The 26,545-nt window shown below is 62.8% G+C and overlaps 1 protein-coding gene across 10 annotated transcripts in view; it reads right to left on the bottom strand.

The window, feature by feature from the left end:
• The window catches only part of CAMTA1 (calmodulin binding transcription activator 1), a 674,030-nt gene that overhangs the window by 58,465 nt on the left and 589,020 nt on the right, over positions 1 to 26,545 (bottom strand). For 9 of the 10 annotated variants that reach the window (XM_070403987.1, XM_070403988.1, XM_070403989.1 and 6 more), the window contains 3 exons: positions 24,644 to 26,484; positions 20,562 to 20,688; positions 14,955 to 15,089 (listed from right to left, as the gene is read on the bottom strand). In XM_070403987.1, the coding sequence (XP_070260088.1) occupies positions 14,955 to 15,089; positions 20,562 to 20,688; positions 24,644 to 26,484 (2,103 nt within the window). Of the gene's footprint in view, positions 1 to 9,441; positions 9,460 to 14,954; positions 15,090 to 20,561; positions 20,689 to 24,643; positions 26,485 to 26,545 lie in introns of those variants that run through there. The other variant, XM_070403997.1, reaches the window with a different exon arrangement.

Raw genomic sequence — 26,545 nt, 5'->3', positions numbered from 1 at the left:
CAGAAGGTGTTAGCACCTCATCTTAGCTACACCATAGGGAGAGGTGACTTAGTCCATACCTGGGCCAACATAGCCAGCAAAACTGCCGCAGAAGCCCCAGTCTGGGTGTCTGAGTTTCAGACTCCCCTCCCCCCCATGGAGTCTCGGAGGGCAGGGCTGGGCCTTGGGAAAGCCCTCACAATAGTGATGAGGTCCCCTCAGGCAGGACGCCTCACTTTTTGGAGAACAGCTCTGGGATGGGCTGAATGATGTCGTCCCCAAACCCCTATGTTGAAGCCCTGACTCCCAGCACCTCGGAATGTATTGGGAGATGGGGCTTGTAAAGAAGAGATGCACTGAGGCTGGGAGGGTGGGTCCTAACCCAAGCTGACTGGTGTCCTGGTAAGAAGAGGACATGTAGACACAGAGAAACACTAGGGTTGTGCATGCACATGGTGCATACGTGCGCGCGCGCGTGTACACACACACACACACACACACACGAAAGACCATGTGAGGACATGGTGAGAAGGTGGCCCTCTGCAAGCCAAGGAGAGAGCCCTCAAGAGAAACCAAACCTGCCAACACCTTTATCTTGAACTTCCAGCCTGAACTGTGAGGAATAAATGCCTGTTGTCTAAGCTGCCTGGTCTGTGGTGTTTTGTGGTGGCCGCCGAGCTGACTGAGATTAGCACCTTCTTCTAAGAGTGGCTCCCCCATGTCCACACACCTCTGCTTGGCTAGGGGCTCCCAGACCCTCATGTGCAGAACTCAGAAGCCTCCATGGTTCTGGTTCGAGACCACTCTTGCCAAGTTGGGGCCCAAGCCCCCTGGAGCCCGCTGGAGAGGAGCTCAGGAAGCACTGGCACTGGGGTCTGAGAGAGCATCAAGGGGCCCACAGGCTGGCGGTGGCCTCTCCACGAGGCAGGAAACCCCAAGAGCCGTTGGAGAGGCCGCGTGTGCACCGCGCCCAGCAGAGTGATGCCTGGGAAGGGCGCGCACTCAGAACGCGCTCACTGAGAAGGCACCGTGTGCTTTCCCCCCGAGGCTGACACCATTTGCTTAACGCGGGAATCTGATCAAAGATACATGAGTGAATGCGTTGCCTCCTGGGTGACGACAGAGCCAATGACCCGATGTTTACGCAGAAAACCGCTTTGAAATCACCGAACTGGCAGTTCTGCCACCAACACCAAAGCTCGTGCCCCAGTGGCAGGAGCTGGGAAGTGCCCCTTTCAGGGGAGTAACGGGCTGGGACCTGGGAATTGTAATGTCTGAGGTCAGGAGGGAGGAGCTGCCTGTCACTCAAGTCCTCAAGTCGTCTCTCTTGGACACCCTGGGTCACTTTCTGCCATGGCCCCCACAGTGTGGCCAGGACCCCCGCACAGGACGGTAGCTCACTGGCGTCGGGACCAGTGATGTCGAGGGATCTGAGAAACACCCCGGTGTCCTAGAGGAGCCCCCTGGGACGCTGTCTCAGAAACATAGCTCTGCCCCCGATCCGCTGGGATTTAATGCACCTTCAAGTAACTGACAGTAACGCCAGGGCTATTCCCCAGATGCCAAAGGAGCACCCGCTCCCTGTCCTGCTGGGAGCCATGCAGGGCTGCGGAGGAAGGAGGTCTGCGAGTGCCACTGGGGAACCGCAGGCTCGCGCCCGAGCTCCTGCTGCCTTTCAAGGGTCTCGTCACACATGCATCAGCATGACCCTGGGGGCTTCGGGGCATCAGGCCCCACCCCCTAGGCCAGCAGGATGGGGCTGGGGGGCTGCTACACAGCACTTCTGCACAGGGCGTGCTGTTAGCGGCACACTGAGCGAGCTTCCACTGGCTTCAACTGCTCCCGTGGCCCAGGCCAGGCCTTCTGATTCACCGTAACCCTCGTCAAGCATATAGAATTGGAGCATGGGTGCATTGTTTATGCCCTGAGAATCACACTGAATTGTTAGCATCACAGAAGACGCTGAGTGCTGCGTCTACATCTTCCCTACTCTTACAGGTGAATTATTGAGTAGAAATGCTCTTGCCCTGGCGGCTCTGAGATCCCCGTGTGCGCCCAGCTGGTCGCATTGCAAGGTGAGCCCCCTTCCCATGGGTGTTGGGGGATGGGGAGGGAGGGGAGCACTGTCGGAAGAGGGGGCACTGGTTCTGGGGCTTCCTCCAGGCTCCCAGGCCCCAGCATGGGAGCCCGGGGCGGGGGGAGGTGTTGGGGGGGGGGGGGGGGAGACGGGACAGAGGGAGGAGAGTCCGAATGGAGCTGCGCATGACCCTGCAGCCAAAAACGGAGCCATTGGAGAGCCCTCGGGGAGGAGGAACAGGCCGGAGCCAGGGGGCCTTCTGAGGAAGGAGTTGGTTTACCGAGCGCCAGGGGCTGTGGTGCAGGTGAGCAATTCAGAGAGGTAATTGCAACAGTTTGTTAGGAGAATAACCGTAGCCGTCAGAGGCGCCTGGAATTTCTCATTTGATTTCACATTTGGGCAGACTGATCTGCAATTCAGTTAATTTCACATCTCTGCCCAGGAACTCTGGGACTTTGCACAGTGTTCTCTGCAGAAGACAAAGCATTCACCCACTCCGTTTGCTTTTTCCTCCCTTTCCAGCTCCAGTGAGCCCAGGGGAGCTCTCTGTTCTCAGCAGGTGGCCTCTTAAAAGCGCTGAAGGCAGCCCGCCCTGGGCACCTCGAATAAAGGAGGTTGGGGCCAAGCTTCTGCATTCTTGTCTGGGGTCATTTGACCGAAACCTGTCCAATGACGGGGAGACCAGAAGGAGGCGATGGTGCCGGGTCCGATTTGGACACCCTCCCCAGTCTGGTTCCGACATCAGGGATGCCCCAGCCCTTTAAAGCTGCGATCAGTTAGCAGTGAGGACAATGGTCACAAAGACACCACTGGCTGTCCATCCATCCATCCACCCACCCGTCTATCCCTTGAGAAGCACTTACTGAGCACCTATTGTGTTCCTGGCCTCTTGGGACACATTGATAATTAAGACTAAAGCGCTCAGCCTCAGGACTCTGCACAGTCCCGCCTTTGTCCATTTCACCCACACCTCTCGACCCATTTCATCCGATGCCACCTCCCTGCAGGCACGCCACAGACTTCTCTCTCCTGCCCCTGTGCTTCTCCGAGCTCTGGAGCCTAAGTCCACACACCTGCCATTGGATTTTCACGGGGGGTTGGGGAGGTGGGGTCCCAAAGGTCCTTCAAACTCCACCCAACTCGTGGCTGGTCCTCTCCGTCTCTAACCCACCTACAAGCCTACTGGCGCCACCTCCTAAATGCCTCTTGCCTGTTCCCTCTCTCCAGAACCTCCAGATCCAGCAGCATCTCCAGCCCGGAGGGCTAACTGGTCTACCCCACTGGCTCCGGCCCCTGTCCATCCATTCTCCATGTGGTGGCCAAGGGCACCTCTCAAAATGCCAACCTGGCCACGTCGCCGCCTCCCAAACCCTCAGTGCCTGCCCTCTCCTTGGGGATAAAGCCGGGGCCGCAGGGTCCGTACCTGAGTGTCCCTCCAACCTGCCTGGCCTCCCTCTCCCCCTCCCCGGCCCTCACGGGCTCCCTTCCGTCACAGAGCTCTCTGCGCTTGCTGCTCTCTCTGCCTGGAATGCTCTGCCTCTCCTCTTCCCGGAGGTAACTTCCGCTCCTCCTTCAGATTGCAGCTTTAGGCTCGTGTCCTCAGACTCCCTCCAAGACCTGCCTAGGCCCTGCCCCTTCCCCGCTTTGGGACAAGGTGCCCACGTGCCGGGTCCGATTTGGACACCCTCCCCAGTCTGGTTCTGACATCAGGGATGCCCCAGGCTTGGGGGTCAGGTCTGACTTTCCGTCCACTGGGTGGGGAGCTGGGGGAGCTCAAGAACCCCCTCTGTTCTTATTCATCTGTTTTGAGTCCAGCTCTGAGCCCAACGCCTGGCACCCAACCTGCATGACCGGCGTGACTAAGTGCTTACAAAGAGAACCTTGCTAGCGGAGGAGCTGACAGAGTGGATGGGGAGGCCAATGAGAAAGAAGGCGCCCGGCACGTGGGGGATGGGATGAGGGGGGGTCAGCTTTTACAGTGGCCTCTGGGGCCTCGGAGTGGACATTTTCAACAGAGCAGGAGTTCTCTAAAACGACCACAGGGAAAAGACCCAGGGAGCCAGAGAGAACAGCATGTGCAAAGGCTCAGAGGTAAGAAGCAACATGGTATGTTTGGGAAGTCCTGAGGACTTCAGTGGAGTGAAGCGAAGAGCACTGTGCAAGGGGGAGATGGGGGAGGCAGAGCCACCGATGGGCAGAGAAAGATGGGTGAGGTCAGCTCATAAAGCTCTGTATTCCATCCGGAGCCTCAGCGTTCACCCCGACCTTCCCACAGAGCAGATGCCCCCGCCCCCCCTGCCCCCCCAGCAGCCCTGTGTGTCCCTCTCACAGCCCTCGTACCCCAGGTTATAGGCGCTGGTGCTCTGGCCCGTCTCTCCTACTGGACAGCACCTAGTGCACCGCCTGGCACACCTGGGCACCCGTCAAACCTTCCTGACGCATCAGTGACGTACAGCATGGATGCAGGGAAAGGATTGGGGCCCCCCAGCCCAGGTATGAGACGATAGAAGCCCGAGACAGGAAAATGGTAGAGGGACTGGCAGGAGGAAGCCCTGTGGGGTTTGAAGGCCTGAATTTGCGAACTGGGGACAGGTCAGACGCGGCACAGCTATAGCACAGGCTCGGAGGAAGACGCACGCGGAGGTCAAGGTCAGGCGGATGGGCCAGGCCACCGGGTCTGAGAGTCTGTGTCACCTGCTTGCTGTTGTCTGAGAGGCCTCATCTGTGGAATGGGGACCGCGTGGGCTGTTGAGCCGACACGCACCTCCCACATGGGTGCAGTCTGGTGCCGCGGAAATGACTCAAGACGTCGCCAGCTCTTCTACATGTGGGCTCCCCTGAATGGGGCGAGGTCTGGGGCAGAGTCCCTGCGCACGTCCCCAGAGAAAGGACACCCCTTTGCCCATCTGCTGATGCCATGAGGGGCGTGGAGCGCAGGGTGGGAGCCAGTCTGTCGGTGCGAACAGTCTCGCAGTCAGGACAGGCGGACATCGACCAGCCAAGGACCCACAGTCCACCATCGGCCGGCTCCTCTCAGCCCCGGGTCCTGGCTTCCGGGTGTCGGTGGTGCTGAGTGCGCTGGGGATGGGGAAGGGGGCAGAAGGGAGGGCAGCGTCCCGAACTAGGAGTCAGGAGGGCCTTCTGTCCTGATTCGTCGAAGGTGGGGACCACGCCACCCTCTTCTCGGGGCGCGGGCCCTTCCGGGAGGACGAGCAAGGGGACGAGGCGACAGCGGAGTTTCCCTCGAGTCCTAACTCTCGAGGCTCTGAGTTTGTTGCCGGTGGATGACTAGTCCCACCCACCGCGGCCTTTTCACACGGCAGCCGCTTCTCCTATTGAACACGGAGCACGACGCGACCTGCCTGTGCCTCTTCCCGGACAAAGGGCTCTGCGTCCAGTGAAAGCGCCACAGGCCACTGCTCGGGGTGATTTTCAATGTCCTGTTGTCACGAGGGAGGGGTGCAAGGTCGCTAGGCTGCTTGGAAGGGATGAGAAACGTGTGTTTTTAGGAGCTTTTACAAGGAGAGGCCTTTGCGTGGCCCAGCCAGGGGCTGCTCTGCCTCCTCAGTCCTCAGTGGCCAGCGTGGAGCTGGGTGGGGCGGAGGTGTCTCCCCTCACGGGGTCTGGGACCCGGGGCGCTTCCTCCTGGAGGCCCAGCCCCGCTCTGCCCCAGCCCCTCCTTGCTGCCGAGGCTCTGTGTCTGGAGGCCTCAGACCACTGCTGCCCTCCCCCCGGCTGGATACACAGATGGGCATCTCCATTCTTTCCAGGGAGGCCCCTTTGGGAGCCAGGCCCTGGGAGAGGCTCAGGGCTCCAGCAACACGGGGCCTGGCCTGGCAGTGTCCACCCCTGCCCGTCTCCCGGGTCTCGGTTTTGCCGGAGGCTTTTCTTCCAGGCTCCCGCCTTCTGAAGGCAGCTGACCTGAGCCCAAACACTGCGGCAGGAAGATGGCGTCCGGCGTCAAACGCCAGAGCGAGTGCCATTGCCCAGGCGGGCAACTGGCCGTCTCATCTCCCGGCCCGTCCGCAGGGTTGGTTCCTGCATCCATGGCAACCAGGCAGCAGACTCCAGGGGTCTGACATCCACAGCATTGGAGGGCGAGGCCCAGTCTGTTCCTGTTTGAGGGCTCACCTCTGGCTCCTGCACGCCAATGGGGAGCAGAGGGAGCGTTTTATCCCGGTGCTGGAGCAGGGCGGGATGTCCCCGAGCCTGGGGATGGAGCCGTCTTCCGGGGCTGCAGGCCTATCAGAGGTCGGGCAGGAGAAGCAGGCCCAGGTCCGGTCCTCTCGCTGCAGGAGGTGGGGCCGAGGTGGTGGAGACACGGGATCTGCTGGGCCGGGTGAGTCTGCGAGGCTCCTGGTCCTTCCTGTGGGCCCAGCCGGGGGCTGGCATGGCTCTGAGCTCACAGACAGGCTGGGCACCACCTTATCCGGAGTTTACAGCCGCTTCTCTGGGTTCTCCAAACTCATGCTGCTTCCTCTGGCCTCGGTCTTCCTACGTGCGCCTTCCTTACGGGAATGCTGTGGCCCCTCTCCTGGCATCTGTCACGGCTGCTGTGGCCCCTCTCCTGGCATCTGTCACGGCTGCTGTGCCCCCTCTCCTGGCACCTGCCACAGCCTTTTCCTTGAAAGGCCCCTCCTCTCCTGGCCGGGGTCCTCCTCTCCTTCCTCCCAGCCACTGGCTGCTGCTCCTCAGCCCCTTTGCCACCCCCGTTCTGTTTGACATGCCAATACTGGGGAGCCCTTGGCTCCCTGCACCCCTCCCCTCCTTTACCTGATTCTCTCATGGAACAAGCACAGTTAGACTTCAAATTCCACCTCTGAGCTCAGGACTCCCATATTTTATTTCCATTCTGGGCCTCTCCTTGGCCTGCAGACTTTCAAACCCAACCATGTACCTGGCGACGCTGATAAGGCCGCCAACCGAGACAGGACCAAAACCAAACTCTGGGTTCCCTGCGTCCCGCACTTGCTTCTCCAGCTCCTCCATCTCAGGACATGGCCCATCCATGGACCCTCAGCTGTTCCAGCCCCGCATCTGGGCACGGCCACCCTCCTGTCCTCATCCTCCACACTCATCACCAGCTGTTCCAGCCTCGCACCTGGGCACGGCCATCCCCCTGTCCTCATCCTCTTACACTCATCACCAGCCCAACCGTGACCCGGCCTCCAGACGCCTCCCACGGTCTCTGGGACTCACCATGACCAGCCCCCCTGGAGCCGCCATCACCTCCCGCCTGGGTGGTGCCATTCATTGGTGCCGGGAGGTGGGAGTAGTGAGTGGGGGGTCTCAGCTTGGCATCCATTCTCCATGCAGCCCGGGGGCTTAAACACCCTGAGGATGCCCACTCGCCTGCTTAGAACCTGCCGCGGCCCCGATTTTATCCTCAGGATAAACCCAGCTCCAGGCCGTGGCGGGGGGGTGGGGCCCCTTCTTCTTCACTGTGCCTCCCTGACTCGCTCGGCCGCAGTGCCCCCTCAGCGCCCCCTGCACACCTGGCTCCTTCCCTCTCTGGGGACGTTGCTCTTGCTCTTCCCTCTGCCTGAAGGTGATCTTAGGGCCAGCTCCTTCCTGTCATCGTCTTCCCACAGAGGCCTCCTCTGACCCCCGACCTCAGGGAGCCACCAGGCACCCTCTGCCAGGCCACCCCTCCTCAGCGCCTGAGAGTTGCCACGAGAACAGAGAGGATAAAGGTCTCGGAGCCGGGGCAGCGCCTGGTTCCCCGGAAGGACGACGGGAGAACCCACGGCCTGGCAGGAGACTGGCTGGGACAGTGAAGAGAGTTGGGCTGAATGCAGGTGGCAGAGGGATGGAGAGAAGCGGGGAGTTAGGGAGAGAAACCCAGGAGGGTGCTGGGAGGTGGGGAGGCGTGAGCAGGTCGGGGATGAGCCTGGTTCTCTGGGTGGGGCTGCCCACTGAGGTGGGGACGCTGCAGATGCCGGGGTGGGGGTGGCGGGACAAGATAAGGACAGGTGAGTCCCCCCCCACCACCCCGCCGAGCACTCTGCCTTGCCAGGAGGAACCCGCATCACTGTGCAGCAGGCAGGCGGCCCTGGGTCTGAGGAGAGGTACAGGGAGGGGGTATCGGGTACCTTCACCTGGACACTCAAAGGTAGAGAGTGCGGGGGCAGGGATGAGCCCTCAGGGGAGTGGGCAAGGGAGAGCGGCCAGGGAGGCTCACTGGGGCCCGCGGGGCACCCACTTGACTTGGGGACTGTTAGCACCTCTGACCTGGCCACCCGTCCCCTTGTGATGACCCCAGGCTCTGCGACTCCACCCTCTCCAGAGTCCCTTTGACTCCTGTGGCTGCCCCTTCTCAGTCTCCATCACCAGCTCCTCCTTCTGGAATGTTCTGTTAATGCCCATGTGGTCAGCTCTCTCCTGGGCCACTCTCTTCTCCCCCGGCCTCAGAATGGAACCTTATTTGGAAGTAGGGCCTTTAATGAATTAGTTACAGACTGAGCGAGCTAAGAGGGTTCCTGCTGGACTGGGCCTCACCCGGTGACCAGCATCCTTATCAGAAGAGAAAATAGAGACAGACACACGGCGGGAGGATGTCTATGATGACAGAGGCAGACACTGCAGTGATGTCCCCACGGCCGAGGGCGGCCAGGCCTGCGGAGCCGCCAGGAGCCAGAGAGGCCAGAGGGACCCTCCCTCTCTCCCCGGAGCTCAGAGGCGCCCCTGCGGCACCTGGGCTGGGCCTCCCGCCGCCAGGCCTGCGAGATAACACATTTCCGAGGCCGCGAGTGCGCAGCCCTTTGTCGCAGCCGCCCCAGGAAGCCATGCGAAGGGCGAGGATAAGTCGGTTGCTGGCGACCACAGCGGGTCCTGCCTCACCTCCAGGTGAGCCGCCTGACCCCCAGGTGGCCGGGCCGTCCCCCAAGGCAGCCAGGTCTCCCGCACTCGGGGTCACCCTCCTGGCGTTTACCCCGAGTCCTGCCCCCACAGCCAGGATGAGGCCGCCTCGGCATCTGCTCCTCGCGCCTCTCCTGTCAGAGTGCCATTTGTCACTGCTGCAAGGAGGCTGCGAGGCCACCCCAAGGTGACCCCTCCCGGCCACCCAGAGCAGCTCCAGACAGAGCCACATGGCATGGCCCCAGCTGCAGGGTGAGGTGCTCCCCCAGGATCCCCCTGGTCCGTGGCTCAGGACAGACCCCCCCCAGCCTGCGGTGACGCAGGCCCCACCGAGCAGGGGATGCTTCCGAGGAGGAAGCCTGCGCTGGGACAGGGCCCGGCTGGGCGGCTGCAGCTCAGAGGGCGGCGAGGCCTGCCCTTGGGCTCTCAGGCCCAAGTGTGAGGCTGGTCAAACCAGCTTCTCCCCCGCCATCCTGCCCCTTGGGTCACCTCGGGTCCGGGAAACACACAGAGACCCAGGAGCTCACCGGCCTCAGCGTTCCCCAGGCCCACAGCAGGCGGCCGCCCTCTTCTAACTGATGGGGACGCCCCCTATGTCACTGCTTCTCCCATGTCGCCTCCAAAGTGCTCCCAGATGCAAGAGAGGGTGGGTCCTCGGCTTTGACTGAGGGTCCAAGTCAAGGCGGCTCTTCAAAGTCAAAACTATTCAAGGATGCCGGAGCCTTCCCTTAAAAACGCCGGTGAATTCTGTCTTCTGCTCCATGACACAAGCTGCCTTTGCTTCAGCAAAACAGTGGCATTTACATGATTTACAACCAAATGACAGAATCTCTGTCCCTCCCCCACGTCATCTGGTCACCGTGACGCCCCTGGCATGTGTAGCGGGTTCTGCGCATTCTCCCCTGTGGACGGCTGAGGACGTCACGGGCTGAGAGGGTGATGGGAGGGGGCTGGCAGGTCGCGGAGGGAGGGAGCCAGGCCAGGAGGAGCGGCGTGGGCACCCCAGCGGAACGCCCCGAGTGTCAGCAAGGGAGGGGGACCGTCCTCTCCTGATGCCACTGGGCCGCACCCTGGTCTCTGGGTCAGCGTGTGGTTTCTGCGCCTGGCGGGGGGGGGGGGGGGGGGGCTGCTATTAGACACCAGCCTTCGGGGCGAGGCGGATAGGACCACGGCCACGTGCCAGGGGCAGGCAGCGTGGGGTGAAGGAGGCGGAGCTGGGAACCACCCAGCCGCATGTCTTCCATCTGCTTGACCAGAGGGCCCAGCAGGGAAGCCAAATCTTACTTTTCCTTCTCTCTCTCTCTCTCTCTCTCTCTCTCTCTCTCTCTCAATATCACTCAAGGGTATTTTTCCATTGGATTTTAGAGGGATTGGAAGAGAGAAGGAAAAACAGAGAGAAATATCGATGTGAGAGAAACACATTGATGGGTTGCCTCCTGCATGTTCCCGGACCAAGGCCCAGGCCGGGGAGGAGCCTGCAACCGAGGTACGTGCCCTTGACCAGAATCGAACCCAGGACCCTTCGGTTTGCAGGCCAACACTCTATCCACTGAGCAACACCGGCTAGGGTGCTTTTCCTCCTCTTCACCTCAGATGGGAGCAAGGCCCGGTCTTCTGGGACATCTAACCGGAGCCAGGCTGCCCCCGAGGTCAGCTGACCAGATAAGCTCCTCTGGCCCCAGCTGGAGGGGCACTGCCCGGGCAGCTGCTCTACCCTGAGGCCTTGGCAGTCCCCTGGGTGAGGTGTGAGCTCCTGTCCCTGATCTCCCCTCTGCCTGGGATGACAAGACCCCTCCTGGATCCGGGGTCAGCAGGAGGCCTGCCCAGGTGGCCACTGGCTGAACCCCAGGAAGCTGCCTCCACACCTGACTCCAGGCCTCTCGCCCGGGCAGGAGGCTCAGCTGCCCACAAGCAATTGGAGTGAGTCTAAGTGTAAGCAGCTTAGTGGGGCTCTGAGATGGGGGTCCTCGGGGTAGGGGCCGGGCCAGCCCTGGAGGGAATCAGTGGCTGTGAGAGCAGGCACAGGGCATCAGAGGTTCCACTCACCTCTCTTCCAGGCACAGGGGGCACCTAAAGCTGCCCTCGGCCAACTGTGGGCCTGCCCCACCCCTCCGCTCCAGAGCCCATTGTGGGCCGCCTGGTTTATTCTCTTTGCAAACCCAGGCAGTGCCGTCTAAACCAGTGATGGCGATCCTATGACACGCGGGTCAGAGGTGACACGCGAACTCATTTTTTTGGTTGATTTTTCTTTGTTAAATGGCATTTAAATATATAAAATAAATATCAAAAATATAAGTCTTTGTTTTACTATGGTTGCAAATATCAAAAAATTTCTATATGTGACACGGCACCAGAGTTAAGTTAGGGTTTTTCAAAATGCTGACACGCCGAGCTCAAAAGGTTCGCCATCACTGGTCTAAACAGACAGCACATCTTCTCTGCGCTCAGCACTGCCCTGGCGGTTTGTATCCGCAGGACCCATAGCAGACAAGTGACATTTCCCCGAATCCCTCCCCAAACCGCCTTCCTCCCGGTTACACCCTGCTGCCTGGCTGCCTCTGTCCTGGGAGAGGCCCCCATTGCGTCACCAAACGCATGCTGGGTCCTGGTGCAAATGGCCTGGGGAAGTCTGTTCCTCATCTGGACCTCTGGGGGAAGAGACGGTGAAAACGGTAGCTCCTAGAGCGCTCCGTGTCTTGCTCCCCCTCCCTCCTTCCTGGGTGCTCCTTCCTGTCCCCTGTAGCCTGGCTGATGCCTCAGGTCCGAGGTCTCAGCGAGGGCCACCACCTCCAGAACGCTTCCTGACCACTGGGCTGGATTAAGTTCTGTTTCTGTGCCGCTGGGGACGCACCCATTCATTCCCGCAAGCATTCACCACACACAATGCTGTGGCCCACAACTGGGCACCAGCCTGTGCGAGGCAGGGCCCGGGTCCCCTAGAGCTCACACTGCGGGTGGGAGAAGGCAGAAGTCCTCTGGGTCTGGGGACACGCTGCAGCTCCTGTGACCCAGAGGGCGGAGCCCCCCAAGGTCGGCCTGGAACCAGCTAGATGGCCGCAGTGCTGGCGCCCCCCTCTTCCCTCCTCCCCCATTTCTTTGCTCTGTCTCCGCCTGCACCCAGCTGAGACTTGGGGGACGTGGGATCCCTGCGCCTAAGCCCCTCCGGCGGGACCATCGCCCCCCACCAGGCTGGCTGCTCAGACAAAGGCTGTGCCCAGGGTCAAAGGCTGCACCGTGGCTGCTGCCATTGCGGGGATTCTCTGCGCATTGCCCCTCCCCCAGGCTTTAGTCTGCAAACAAAGCCACTTAAAGAAATCAAATCAAACAAAGGCAGACATTTTCTCCCCCAAACATCCCCCCTTCTGGGATGGGTGTGGGGAGCAAAGAGCATCCCTAGGATTGAGAGCGGGGCTGCTGATGGAGGCAAACAAGGGCCGAGCCGGCGGGCACGCGCGACAGCCCGTCCCCAGGCTGGGAGGCTGCCCGCCCTCCCTCCGCGGGCCCTGCCGCAGTCCCTCCCGGTGGCGCGGCCTCAGCTGCTGGCGGGGCGCTGCATTACACTGCACTGCAGCTGTGCCGGGCGGGTACAGGCGTACATGTGTGTGTGCATGTGCATGTATGTGCGCGTGTCCATGCACGTGTGTGTGTGCGTGCGCGCGTACCCCCGCGCGCTCCCGAGCTCCCGGCTGCGAGTCCCAGTTTGCTCAGGCTGCAGTCCCTCGCCCCCGCCCCTTCCCATCAGCACCTCCCAGCTCTCGCGAAGACTTTGCCTAGCAACCGCGGGGGCGGAGCGGGAGGGGCTGAGGAAAGGCTGCAGGAGGGGAGAGGCGGGGAGAGGATGGCTTCTGATAGGCTCCTTGCAGCACCCCCCCCCCCCCCACAGTGGTCCCTAGGCCGCTGCGGTTCTGTTCTAACCTCGCCCCCCCGCCCCCCCATTATTTATCAGGCTGGGGAAGGGCTGGGAAAATGATCCTTGGGGGGATAAGTCACTTGTGTTCACTCCTTCAGAGAACAAAAGGAGAGGGGGATGTCACTGCTCTCCCACGCAGGGCGGGTGTCAGGTGCCTCTGTCCTGGCCACCCTTCCCCTCCCATTACTCGAAAGGACACCTGGCCAAGACCCAGGGAAAGGGACGCCGGGTCCTTAGGGCTGATCTGCTCTCCCCCTGCACGTTCCCTCCCCAATCTTGCCATCTGGCCTGTGGATGCTGCCAGGGCTGGGGGATGCTGATTGCAACTGGAGGCCAGAGCTCCGGGGCCCAGGGAGGGGGCTGCTGGAGAGCCGGCGCCCAGTTGGCAGCAGGCCCATCGCCCAGGGGGTGGGCTGGTATGACCAAGGATCTGGGGTGTGTTGTTGTGAAGCAGTTAGGGTGGCTTCCTTCCCGGAGCCCTCCATCACAGCACCCTTCCCCCCTGCGGGCAACCGCCCGGTGCAGGTGGCTCCCGGGCTCCGCGGGCCATTGCTGTTCCCTGTGCTCCCGGGCACCACCTGGCTGAGATCTGGCTCTAAAGGACTCCATCTCCAAGGCAGGTCCTGCCGACACTGGTCCCAGCATCCTCCAGGCCACCTGGCGAGGGACCTGCTCACTCAGGGAGAGCCAGGCTCGGTGGAGTTCCCTGCTTGTTTCCTACTTGTCCTGCAAAACTGAAACCGGATTTCCTGAACCAAAGCCCCTGGTCAGCCTGCCCTTCTCTGTTACACCCTGCAGGCCATCCTCGCAGCTCGGGCTGGCTCAGCCTTAGCCAGGGTCGCTGCCAAGGCCGGCCAGGTGCTCCCAGGCAGCCACTGCCAGGGTGCAGATGCCCGCTGACCCAAAGCCACCTCCCGGAACAGTTCAGAAGGTTCAGTGGCCAGGGCGGCTGCCAGGCACCCTGTCACTGCTGGGCCGGGACTGGGATGAGGCTGAGCTCTGCACCCTGGGGGGCTCAGGAAAGCTGGCCAGGCATGTGCCGAGCCCAGACATCCGCCAGCAGCAGGCAGCGAGGGGAGTCTGGGGAGAGAAGGCGAAGGGCCTGTGGAGAGGGGGGTGCTCAGAAACTGACCCTGCAGCGGGCCCGGTCAGCTTAGCCAGGACCCGGCGTCTCGGGCTGGTGAGGGCTCCAGCTCCGTACCCCACAGACTGGCACTCGGCGTGCTGTCCTGGAACTGAGGTCGCGTGCAGCCATCTTCCCTCCCCCCCCGCCCCCCCCCTCCGTCCGGGTGCAGAGACTATCGCCCAGCACCCAGGCCAACCCTGGGTTCTCCTCGGCGTCCATGCCCGGAAGGGCAGGCACCCTCTGAGCTCGCGGCCCCGCCCACCTGTGGCAGCTTCTCTGTGCGGAGGCCCTGGTGCCCCAGGGGGAGCAGCTAACAGTCACCAGCCCCAGGGACCCGGCCAGCTCTCGGGGCCTGTCCTTGGCCAGCAAGTCCTGCCGCCCCCCGTGGAGCCTTTTGGGGCTCCCTGGCCCACCCCCTCAGCCACGGTCATAATCCTGGGGTATTGCAGATGCTCTCCAGGGCAGAGGGAAAGTAAAACCAGCCTGGACACGGGGGATGGGTGTTCCAGGGCGTCCCCGAGGTTTGGCTGCTTACCGCTAAGAGGCAGGAGAATTTCACACACAGCCTCGCTCGAGGTCCAGGCTCGGAACCTGAGAGCGGCCCAGCCCCACGCCTCACCCAGCCTCCCACACGCTTCCGTCTCTGAGAGCTGGGGGCTCCATCATGGCCTCCCGGCGCTTCAAGGGACAGCCCTGGGGGCAGCAGAGGGTGCTAGGACCCTGCTGCTCGGGGTCTGTCAGAGAAGGGCCTCGCAGCAACCAGGGGGCTGGTCCGGCCACTGGCCACTGGGATCCTCTGCCAGGAGTGACAGCTGCAGGCCAAGCTCACATGCTCCTCTGTGTCCGGGAGACACCCACTGAGGGCAGAGACCCAGTCCAGCCTCCTGGAGTGGACACCCACTCTGGTCAGAACCATGGACACCCGGACACGTCCTCCTTTCCCACACCTGGTCCCCCGTGTCCCTCTCCCACAGCGCCTGGCACGGTGACCGCACTACTCTTACCGTCTAGTGACAGCCAGTCATGCTGCGAGGAGGGGAGTGTGGGCAGGGCCCGCGCTTTGTACTCAAACACCACGGAGTTGGAGATGATCTGGTTGTTGAAGGCAACTTGTAGGGTCACGAGACCAGTGTCATGGGCTGAAAGAAAGCAAAGAGCGGTCAGGATGGGGGTGGGCGCCCTGCATCCTCCTCTTTAGGACCCTTTTCCGGGGAATCCCAGCCGGCCCTGCTCCTCCCTGAGGCCCCAAGGCTGTGCTGCTGCTTCCAGGAGCCTTCCCTGGACCCCAGCTCAGCCAGGTGCCCGGATCACTTCACTCCCGTGTGTCATTGTCTCTGCTCCGTGTATGTGTGAGTGAGTGAGTGAGTGAGTGAGTGAATGAGTGAGTGAGTGAGTGAATGAGTGAATGAGTGAGTGAGTGAATGAGTGAGTGAGTGAATTAGTGAGTGAATTAGTGAGTGAATTAGTGAGTGAGTGAGTGAGTGAATGAGTGAGTGAATGAATGAGTGAATGAGTGAGTGAATGAGTGAGTGAGTGAGTGAGTGAGTGAATTAGTGAGTGAGTGAGTGAGTGAGTGCCCCTGTGGCTGACCTCTCCCCTGCCCCATTCCCCGGGCAGGGCTCGGTGTCCTTTGTGCTTATTCCTCTGTTTCACCTTCCCCTGCCAGCTCGTCCTGACTCACTTACACAGCCTCGAGTGTATTTTTAGAAGTTCTTCCGCCTCCCTGATGAGCAAGAGCTTCGGCGGTGCTCTGGGCCCCGGGGTGCTGGCATGAAGCGTGTGCCCCCTCCAGCGCCTGGCCAGCAAGCTCTGGGAGGGCCTCCTGGGCCGCGCTGGCCCCACGGAGGGGGGCGAAGACGACTCAGCGAATGAATGGGCTGTTCTTTCTCAGCGAGAGGCGAGCCCGGCCCTGGCGGAGACCCGCTTTGTTCTGGGGGTGAGGCTGAGGCTGTGGGTCCCTGTTGAGATCTCGGGGAGCTGTGGTCTGGAGGCCGTGGCGGCTGTGCAGGTGGGGGGTCCTGCCCGCAGGCCTTGCCCCTGAAAGCATCGGGCTCTGTGCTCTCTGCCCTGCTTTTCTGGAACCGCCGATGCCAGTGCCCGGGGCCTCCCGGGACAGATTCCCAGGAGGACGCACACGGGGATTGTGTTACTGTTTGGCCTGCTGGTCTCAGGAGCTCAGACTGGGGGCGGCTGTCCAAGCCAGCTGCTCCCCAGGGCAGAGCAAAGCTCCACTTCCCTCCGCGGGTGGCTCCCGGCCTCACTTCCCGTGGGGACACTGGCTGCCTGACCAGCGGCCTCTGAGCAGCCAGGGGCTGCGTGATGCCATCGTCCCTGGGGCAGGCCTTCAGGAAGTCGCTGCCAGGGATGACCAGTGGGGTCCCCTGGGCTTTGCACCTTGATGTGGTCCCTCAGCTCCAGGCCACAGGCTGGGCCAGCTGGCTCCGTGCTGTGGTCACCTGCCTGCCCTGGGGGTGAGCCTGACTTGCCCACAGGAAGAAAGGATGGTCAGTGCACACCCATCTGAGCCCGTTCAGCTCTGCTCCTTGGGGGGAGCCTCCTGCCCCTTGGCTGGCCCCTGGAGGGCTCAAGTCTCCTCTGTCCTAGACACCCCGGCCGGAGGGTCCTCCTCAGCTGCTGCTCTTCCTCTGTCTCCTGGCCCCGCACACCCTGCCGTGTGCGGGAAGGTGGCGGATTCAAAGGCGGCCTCCCTTCACCAGGGAGATGAATGGCGAGGACCCGGCATGGGCTCCTGAGTCCCATCCAGCCGCTCACTCTCGCAGGCCCATCCCACGGGATGCTTCCTGGACTCCCTCTCCCTCCCTTGAGCCAGCCCATCCGTGGGTCCTGGGACCAGGCCCTTCTGTTGTCCCACGGCCACCACACTGTCCACGCTGCATCACTTCCCACTCAGACTCCTGCACTGGCTTCTGCTGGGGCCCTCAGCACACCTGAGCCCTGTGCCTGCTGGGATGGTGTCGGGGCCACAGCCGATGCTCCATTAAACCAGTGGGAGCCCTCCTCCCTGAGTCAGGAAAGATCACCCTCTGCCGCCTCCTGTGGTTTCCCTGCTTCTGCTCTTCCTCCCTGTGATCCACTCTCCCACACACTCAGAATCATCGTTTTAAGACAGAATTTACATCACGTCACTCCCCACCTAAAACTAATGGCTTCCTGCTGCAAGTTAAACCAAACCAGATTCCTCCCCATGACTTAGAAGAAGGATGGACACAGTTTCTTCTCCAACCTTCTGTGTTCAGCTCCCCCCACTTTATCTCTCTCCAGCTTGCCAAGCCTCTTCCTGCCTCAGGGCCTTTGCACGTCCTTTGCCCTCTGCCTGAGTGCTTCCCCCATCCCTCCCATGACTGGCTCCATTTCATCACTCAGGTGCCGGCCCTTGTCGGTCTTTCCGAAGGAACTGCCCTCTTCCCGAGGTGCTTCACCCGGTCACCCCGTTTTTAGGGCCCTGATATGATTTCCTCCAGCCTCTTGGTCATTTCTGTGTTCCCTTGTTCTCTGTCTCCTGCAGGAGGATGCAAGTTCTGTGAGAGCTGGGACTGGGTCTGTCTCCAACTCCTCTAAAGCCCAAGGCCAAGGTCTGTGCCTGGCATGTGGCGGCCACTCAGTAACTGCTGAGCGCATCGCTTCAAATCGCAGGGCACTTGCTCACCTCCTTATGAATTTCATCTTTTTTAAAAAAATGTTTTTTTATGATTATTTTAGAGCTCGAGGAAGGGAGAAGGCGAGAGAGATAGAAACATGGATGAGAGAGAATCATTGATCGGCTGCTTCCTGCATGCCCCCTTCTGAAGATGGAGCCCACAACCCGGTCACGTGCCCTGACCAGGAATCGAACTGTGACCTGCAGGTTCATAGGTCAACGCTCAACCACTGAGCCATGCACTGGGCTTGAATTTCAGCTCCAGCTTGGACATAGTCCCCAGGGCATCTTTCGCCTTTTGGTGACTTGCAGGCTCTGAGAGCCAAGTCTTCTTGTCGGTGGCTCCTCTCTCCTCCCGAGCCCGGCCGCCCTTCCCAGGCCCAGTCCCCTCACCGCTGCTGTGCCTGCACTGGGGCCTGGCTTGCCTGTCTCCCTCCCGGCGTTGGGCCTGGAATTGTGTGGGAGACAGAGTCCAGCGGCGGGGTCCAGCGGCCGGAAGAACCGTGTCCTCGGTCAGGGTGGACTCCCCTCCCCCATTTGGCTCGGGCGGGTGTGTCAGGCTGTGGGCGGTGCCCCCTCCTGGTGCCCTCTCCCCATGGCACCCTCAGCCCCTCGGGCGCCGGCGTGTGCACAGAGGCCTCGGAGCCCTGCTTTTCAGTGAGGCTGCTTGGGTTCTGGCTTCACATGTTCCTTCTTCAAGCTCAGCTCCCGCTCCCCAGGGCTGACCCCTGAAGCAGCCAGCACCGTCCCCCATGGTCAGGGTCAGGGTTCACGTCTGGCTCTACGCTTTGCTCCGTTTCAGGCACCTACCCGGTACCTGGCGAAGTATTTGATGAATGAAGAAATGAATGAATGACTGAATGAGTGCAGTCAGAGCTGTCTGACAGACTGGCATGCTTCAGTGTGGGCCTCAAAGCGAGGTGTTCCAGGGGCCCCCTGTCTGTGCTTGGCTGTTGAGCAGGACGGGGCTCCAGCCGCAGGGCCCGCTCTGTCGGCCTCTGAGGCTGTGGCTCTCGTCGCTGGGTGTCCGTTGGTCCGAGCTGCAGGCTGTTAGAAGTCCAGGTGGCGCAGGGACTCAGACGTGCTCGGGTGCCAGGAGGACTGCCCGTTGGGTCCGGTCCTCTCTCCCGCCGCCCCCCGTGAGCAAGTGCAGAGGCCCCGTGGTGGACGCGCGGGCACTGAGCGTGTGCCAGGTGCTTCAGGGCTGCCCGCACCGGCACTCTCACCCGCCAGGCAGGTTTGAAAGATGCGGAAACTGAGGCTGAGAGAGGTCAACCACCGGCTGGTCACACGGACGGACCGGCTGGTCCGGGCTGCGCTGCAGTGTGACTGACCCAGCCCAGCCCCAGGATCTGCCCGTCCGGGCCTAGGGCACCGTCCAGAGGGCACGCAGAGGCCAGTTGTTGTTGTTTGAGGGTCAGATAACTGAGGACGAGCAGGCCCGGGTCCCCGCCAGGCAGGGCCAGGTAGAGGAAGTGGGCTATTTATAGGCCAGGCCAGGCCTGTCCCGGCAGCAGGTGATAAGTGGGCAGTTTAACAACACGCCACCCTCTCCCCGGGCCCCCTGCACCCTCCTCCCAGCGGGGCTGGGACACTCCGCACAGGCCCCGCTGTGAAGGCCGACCCAGGCCAGGCAGGGCTGCTGGGAGCCAAGGGAGCTGATTGGGTCCTCGGGAGGCAGCCAGGCATCCGGGGGGTGGGGGTGGGGGTGGGGGTGGGGGGTGGGCAGGGCCAGCAGAGCCTGCTCCCTGGGACGGCTGGTGAGGAGGTGCTGGGTTCCAGTGCAGGCTGGGCTTGTGAGCCCAGCGAGGGAGCTGCCCGGGGAGATGGAGAGAGAGAAGGAGACTCTGCCCTGAGCTCGGAGCCTAGGCAGGGGGGTCAGGAAGGCTGGGGAGGCAGACAGCTGTGGGGAGAGAGGGCCAGGCTCTGGCGGGAGCACCCCTGGTGGAAACTGGCACCAGCCGACCCCACCCCCGCCTCTCTTCCCCACCTGCCGCCTCTGCAGAGAGCGCTCTCTCCTTTGTAGCCCCGGGCTTCAGATGGCACAGGGTGGACTCCGCCCTTGCCACCTGCCTCCCTGTATCTCGGTTCACTGCCTGGGAAGTGGAACAGGTCATCCCTGGGGTGGCCGGTGTGGGAGGGGCCAGCCAAGGGTGGTCCCAGCACCAGCCCGGGGGACGGAAAGCCTGGGCTCTAGACACAGGTTCCTGCACAAATCACACGCTCCTCGCTCCTCCGTGGGCCGCGCTGGGGGGCCCCTTTCCAGCCGCGGGGGACTCGGTGACCAAGAAAGACAGACCCCGCCCGTGTGGGGCTGACAGGCCCCTGGGGAGGCGGTGAGGACGCGTTGTCAGACGGGTCACCAGCTAAGCAGAGGATGATGAACCCCGAGGGACAGCCCTTGGGGCTCCCACCTCTGAACCCGGGAGCAAATTCTGTGCAGGCACCTTCTCGGGGCACTGGGTGGGTGGAGGCCTTCGGCAAACTTCTGGATTAGTCTGAGTTTGACACCCCTTCCCCATCGCCCACCAGGCCTCTGACCTCCCTGCGCCCCAGGGGGACTGGCCCTGTGCGCCCACGGCCTGGACTCTCCTATCCGTATGGCGCTTGGCTGGCTTGGGCCGTGAGCGCATAGGAGGAGAGAGGCCTGCGTGCTGCAGAGGCGGCCTCTGACCTCACGCAGCTCCTGTGGGGCTTCCACCTGCCCCGCTCCCACCAGCTCCCACAACCCGTCAGGGCTGGGAGGTTAGAGCTCCCGCAGTGGCCAGCCTGGGTGCACCAGCCCCTCATCGCCAGAGTCCCCGCCTGGCCCTGCCCCATGTGGGGCCCGTGAGCGGAACAGAGGCCGTTATAACAGCCCATCGGGGCCCATGTGTTCACAGCTGAGGGGGTGAGGCCCGGAGCGATGGCTCAGCTCGCTCAGGGTGCCCCGTGTCCCGGCCCCGCCTCTCACCTGGGCAGTAGCAGCGCAGCACGCCGGGCTGGATGAGGGACGCAGGCACTGAGATCTGGTCGAACAGGCAGCTGTAGTTATTGCTGGCTTCTTGCCACGGGCCTGTGATGAGAACCTTCACTCCTCCCTAGAGGGGACAGACAGTGGGGACAGTGTCAGCTGCTGAGGGTTGAGGACGCACCCTCTGTGGGGAGCCCTGGTCCCTCGGGGCCCCGGTGCTCCTGGCTCCCTCAGCTGGCATCCAGCACGGGCGCAGTGCTGACCCCTGACCCCTGACCCCTCCTGCTTAATTTCAGTTCCAGGCTGGAGCAGAGTATTCTAATCTTTTCAGCCCCGGAAGCCCCTGGGAGCTGGTCTGGTGGACCCCTGGAAGGAAGGGGAGACAGGGCAGGGGCCGGGTCTGTCTCGGGCTGTGGGCAGACTGTGGGAGGCTCGGGTTTGAGGAGGCCTGAGCACCTCAGTGTCCTGCGGAGACTGATGCCTGGTGGGTAATGCAAAGGGACCGGGACCCCAGGTCTGGTGGGGATCGCCGAGGGGCAGGTCTGGCTTTGGAGACGTCACTTTACCACGAGGCGACCACAGTCTGGAGGGCAGTGGAGAGAGCACAGGAGCCCAGAGCAGGAGGCCGCCTGGCTGTGTTCTCAGGCCAGCGGCTCCGCCTCTCCGGTGGGATCTGATCTCCAGGGCCCCTGGCCTTGCTTCCCTTGGCTCAGATCTAGGGTTCCACAGGGAGAGTTGGGGCTCTGGGAGGGGCGGGGCTGGGAGTGGGTGCTGGCTGGGCAGGTGCCCCATGCCCCAGGCAGAGCCGACTTTGGGATGCCTGCAGCACGAGGCCAGCTCAGGGGGCCGTCCTGCTGGTTCCTGGGAAGTGAAAGAGCAGTGGCTTCAAAAGGCCACGGTGACCATGTGAGGAAAAAGGAAGAGGAAAATAACAGCACCCACAGCTGCTGGCGGGAAGCCAGGGCCACTGCGGGGGACAACGGGCTGCAGCAATCACTGCGGAACCAGGGCCTTCTCCATGGCAACCGTGAACCAGGGCCTTCTCCATGGCAACGGCACAGGAGGGGCTCAGCATCCTTCGGTTCAAGGGATGGTTTCCATGGCAACCCTCGCCCTGCTGCGCTGAGCTGCGGTGACGCAGGCACCTGAAGGCCCTAATTGCGTCCTCCCCCGCCTGGTGCCGCAGGAGTGGGTGAAGGGAGGTGGCAGAGGGCTTGGGGGAGGGGAGGGAGCAGCAAATGCCACTGAGGTCGCCCTGTCCTAGGAGTCCTGAGATAAAGGACCCAGATTTCTGATGCACCTGGGGCAGATTCTGGGGCCCAGGGGCACCTCCTGTGTGTTTGCATGTGTGTGCGTGTGTATGCATGTGTGCGTGTGTGTATGCATGCATGTGTGTGTGTGGCCGCCTGCTGCTGGAGGTTAAGAGAACAGAACACAGAAGTGGGAGCTGCCTGTGGGAGCGGGGACCCTCTGAGAAGAGACAGCAAGGTGGCCCCAGCCTTGGCGTTCCTGCAAAGTGGGTGCGCCTGACCCCATATTTACAGACTGGGGGTGTCCCGGGCCTGGGTGTCCCAGCACAGCGCCCTCTGGAGCCTGGCAGAGCCTGGCTAGAACCAGGGTCCTGACTGTCAGCAAGCAGGCCTCTGGCCCGTGGAGCAGGGGAGGGGTGAGCATGCGGGCCAGGGGGTTTGAGGGAGGGGAGGAAAGGGGAGGTCAATAGAGAAGGGGGTGTCTCCCCCAGGAGAACCCAGGAGGGGGCCCCTCTGCTGCCCACTGGGGACCGTGGGAGGGTAGCGCCCCTGGAGCCTCCGCAGAGGTCTCTCCACTCAGCCACATCGGGTGGTTTCTGTGCATTTTCCAAATCACATTGAATCTGAGCTGCTTTTGTTCCCAGCAGCTGTGATCACCCAGGGCTGCTGGGAAACTAGGGCAGAGGCTCCCTCTGCGAGGTTCCTGTTCCCGTGCTGCCCTCTGGTGGCCAGCGGCTGAACTGCGTGGAGCTGCAGGCTGGGACTCGGAGGCCAGGCTTGCTGAGGGCCCTCCCTAAGGCCCCTGGCCAAGGCCCGCGGGGCAAGGAGGCCTGAGTGCGGGCCTGGACTGGCCCAGGACCTGCACGCCCAGGACCTGCACGCCCAGGCTGAGGCCCCGGGGAAGAGGGCTCCCCCTCCTGCCCTTCAGCTCCTGCAGGACTCAGGCTCCAGGGAGCCTCAGAGTGTCCTGGGGAATGTGGCGGGTGCTGGGACGGTGCCACGGAGATCAGTGCCACTGAGGGAGGCACCCTGAGCCACATCAAGGGAAACCAGCTAGAACCTTCTAGAGCCTTGAGGGGGGCAGTGTGGGAGGTGGACAGAAGACACAGGTGCTGCCTGAACACCTTACTGAGTCCTCACACCCCACACCAAGGTGGAGACGGGAAGGCCGCTCCCGCCCCAGTCACTGTGGGAAGCGTGGGCCAGGCCTGGAATCCAGACCCCTCACCACACAGGGCGGCCGCCTGGACGCCTGAGGCTGTTAACGCCCCGCACACGCAGCGCACGGGCGGGAGCTGCTCTGACTGGGCGCCGGCTGTACTTCCAGGCTCCTGTCCGGAGGCGGGGCCGCCCGCTGGCTGACATGGCGCCTGGGAGCTGGGGGCCCTGGCATACAGGTTTTAGCTCAGCTTTACCATCAAGGAAGGGGGTGGAGCAGGTGTGAGCCTCCTGGCCGAGTCTGTGACACGGAGGCCCACCGTCCAGGTGACCCCGCCACGGTCGTAGGCGGTCAACCAATGAGCAGCCTCTTTTCACGGCCAATGCAGGAGGGCGTGGAGAGAGCACTGTGGCCGGGAATAATGACCACTGTCCACTGAGGACGGACTACGGGCCAAAGACTACACCGAGCACTCCTGGCACCACGCCCAAGGCAGGTGCCAGTACATCCCCATCTTAGAGGTGAGGAAACCGAGTCACAGAGAGGCCACATCTGGCAGAGCCAGACTTCACACCCAGGCGTGCCCCTGAGATGTGCCCCGCACCACCGTCCCCTCACCAGAGCCTGCGAGAGACTCGGCCGTGGGTGCCAGCTCTGAGGGGTGCGTTACCTCTCAGGGCACCCCAGCACCCAGACCCGAACTGGGTGGGCATTGTCCCAGGACCCCCTGCCAGCGCCTGGGTCTGGAAGGTGCCTGGGCTGTGGCCAGCATCCCTCACTGCCCGGCCGGAGGAGGTCTGTGGCCTCAGGGAGCCCAGGAGGTTCAGGGTCTTTGAGAGCATCCCTCCCTTGTCCGGGCAGCAGCCCCCTCCCCTGCCCTGACACCGAGGGAACGTGGCAGGGGCACCAGGGGAGCCGCGAGCAGCCACCAACTGGGAGAAAGGGCCCAGCTGGGCCCCGAGCACCCGGCCGGTGGGCTGGGAGGAGTGGAGGAGTGCGCCCCGGGGTGCAGCGAGCGAAAGGCCCGGCATCTCCCCTTCCTGCCTCATTCTAGCTGGAAAGAAGGCCAAGGTCGCTTCCTGAAGCACGTGCCGCCGTGGCCCACGGGTTTCCTACAGCTCTGGGCTCGGCGGTGGAGGGCCGGGGGGTGGGGGGGGTCCCGGGGCCATATAACATGCCTTTGATGGTGCAAGGTCCGATTTAACCGAGCAAGTCTTACAGAAGCCTATTCAGAAGCTGTGCCCTCCCTCTTCATTTGTTGGGAATTGGTTCTTGCTTTGCATCCTTTTGTTTAGCAGTGAATGAGCAGCGGACATGGCTGATCCATGATGCTGACTTTCGAATGGTCTTTTCCAGCTCTAGGAGCCTCCCCTGCCCCCTCCCCAAAAGCAAAGCAAAATATAGGTGGAATCTTAACACGTAAGCCAGGTGACAGCGGACTGTTCTGGCCAGAGGGCCCCTGGCCTCCGCGGAGACTCCTGGCTTAAAGCTACTGGCTGTGATGGAGACTGGGCACCGGGCTGAGGAGGGGAGGTATTTCAGGTGACCTGGGAGGGGCCAGCTGGGCCTTCGTGGTCTGGAAAGCCACATGCAAATGAGCTCCCTCAGCTCCATGCTGGGGGTGAGCAGGCGAGATGATGGGTGACAGGGAGGAGATGGCAGCTGCCACTTACCTCCGGGTAGGACCACTCCGGGGAGTAGTCGGTCACCATGAACACCCGTCCGCTCTGCTGTAGCATCCCCAGGGTGCCCTGGGCCGAGGCGGCCGAGACCACCTCGGCGACGTGCATGTAGGCCATGGTGCCGGCCCCGCCCTCGGCGCCGCTGAGCTGCAGGCTCCCCTGCTGGGGGCTGCAGCAGGGGATGCACATCTCGGCCTGGGCGAAGGGGGCCCGGGCCCCGTCCTCCGACTGCGAGAGCGCCGCGCCGTCCCCCGACACCAGCTGGTGCCCGTAGATGGTGCCGCTGCCCCCCTCCACGGAGATGAAGTCGTTGATCAGGTCGGAGAACTGGTTGCTGAAGGAGATGTCAAAGTGGTCCAGGCTGAGCTCCATGTTGGAGGCGTTGCCGAGGCCGGGCTGGGCCACGGGGTACAGTCCCTGCACCACGTTCCCCGGGAGGAGGGGGACGCCGCCCGTGCTGCGGATCACCCCGGGGGTCTCGGGCTGCAGGTAGTGCTCGGAGCCGCAGGCCTGCAGCTCCCCGGACTTGATCAGGCCCTCGCCCCCTTCGGCCACCTGCGAGGTCTCCATGGTGACCTCCCCTTCCGCACCCATGGCCTGGAAATTGGCCTGAAACTGCATGAGGTGGAGGGAGGAGGTGGACTCTATCCGCGTCTCCACGTGGCCGCTGCAGGAGCTGGTCTGCGAGGAGGCCTCCGTTTTCACCGTGGGCATCACGAAGGTGCCCGCGGAGTCGCTCAGGCTGCTGTGGGCGCTCTGCTCGAGGGGGAGGGGCTTGCTGGCGTCCTGCAGGAAGAAGCTGGGGGAGGGGGTCTGGTGGATGTGGGGGCTGTGGCCCGTCTGGCTGAAGCTGGACGCGTAGTCCTTGTTGGAGTCGATGGCGCTGAAGTCCATCTGCTCCAGGGTGGTGCTGGGGCTCAGGCCGCCGCCCGACGGCAGCAGGCCGGGGCCCGCGCTCAGGCTGAGGGAGCCGGCCGCCGCGGCCGACGAGGAGTACGCTTCTTTGGCCATTTGCTGCTCGAAGGAGGTGTCCTCCGTCTTGATCTCCTTGGCGAGGACGGTGGTGAAGCTGAAGGCCCTCTCCACGGGGGGCGAGTGCCGGACGCCGGCACTGACCATCTCGGCCTTCAGGCCCCCGCCCCCGTACGTCTGGCCCTGCTTTGGGTTGTTGAGGAAACAGTCGGGGTCAAAGTTCATGGTGGTTTCTGGAATCTTCCGGCCGCCGTCCAGGGTGGTGGAGAGGACCAGCTCTTCGGAGACGTTGGAGGGCAGCATGGACAGGCTGTCCGAGCCGCCCGGGGTGGGGAAGGCGAACTTGTGGCCGTCGGAGCTCATGGCCAGGACCAGGCCCTGCGAGGCGTCGGGCGAGAGGAGGTGGTGGTTGGGGCCGGCGGTGGGGGACATGGTGTACACGGCCTCGTTGGTGACCTCGGACATGAAGACCGTGGCGCTCTGGGACAGGCTCCCCATCACGGAGGCCACCGCCATGCTGGACACGCCGGTGACCACGGGGCTGTCCGCCATGTCGGGGTCGCTGTTGAGACCGCTGCTGATGGACACGGGGGAGCTCTGGGTGGTGTCGGGCACCTCCACCTGGTTGGTGGACGAGACCTCGGTGCTGCTCTGGTGCAGCAGCACGGGCTTGGCCACCTTGCCGTTCCTCTTCTCGCGGCTCGAGCCCTTGCCGTGGCTGTGCTCCTGCTTGCCCTCGGACACGTCATTGTGCTGCACCTCCGCGTGGCCCCCGTAGCCCCCCGTCCGCGGCTCCACCTTCGGCGAGATGATGCGGTGTTTGGCACTGTTGCACTTGTGATGCACGCTGCTGCCCGCTCCTGCAGAGGGCAGAGGCACAGCACGCACACACGCAAACACACACGTGTGCGCACACACACA

This window comes from Myotis yumanensis, unplaced genomic scaffold (genome assembly GCF_028538775.1).
Source record: "Myotis yumanensis isolate MYYU_CA2020_CCGP unplaced genomic scaffold, mMyoYum1.0.hap1 SCAF_2, whole genome shotgun sequence".
NCBI lineage: Eukaryota > Metazoa > Chordata > Mammalia > Chiroptera > Vespertilionidae > Myotis > Myotis yumanensis.
Note: the sequence above shows the minus strand (reverse complement) of the source record. Positions and strands in the feature narration are given on the sequence as shown.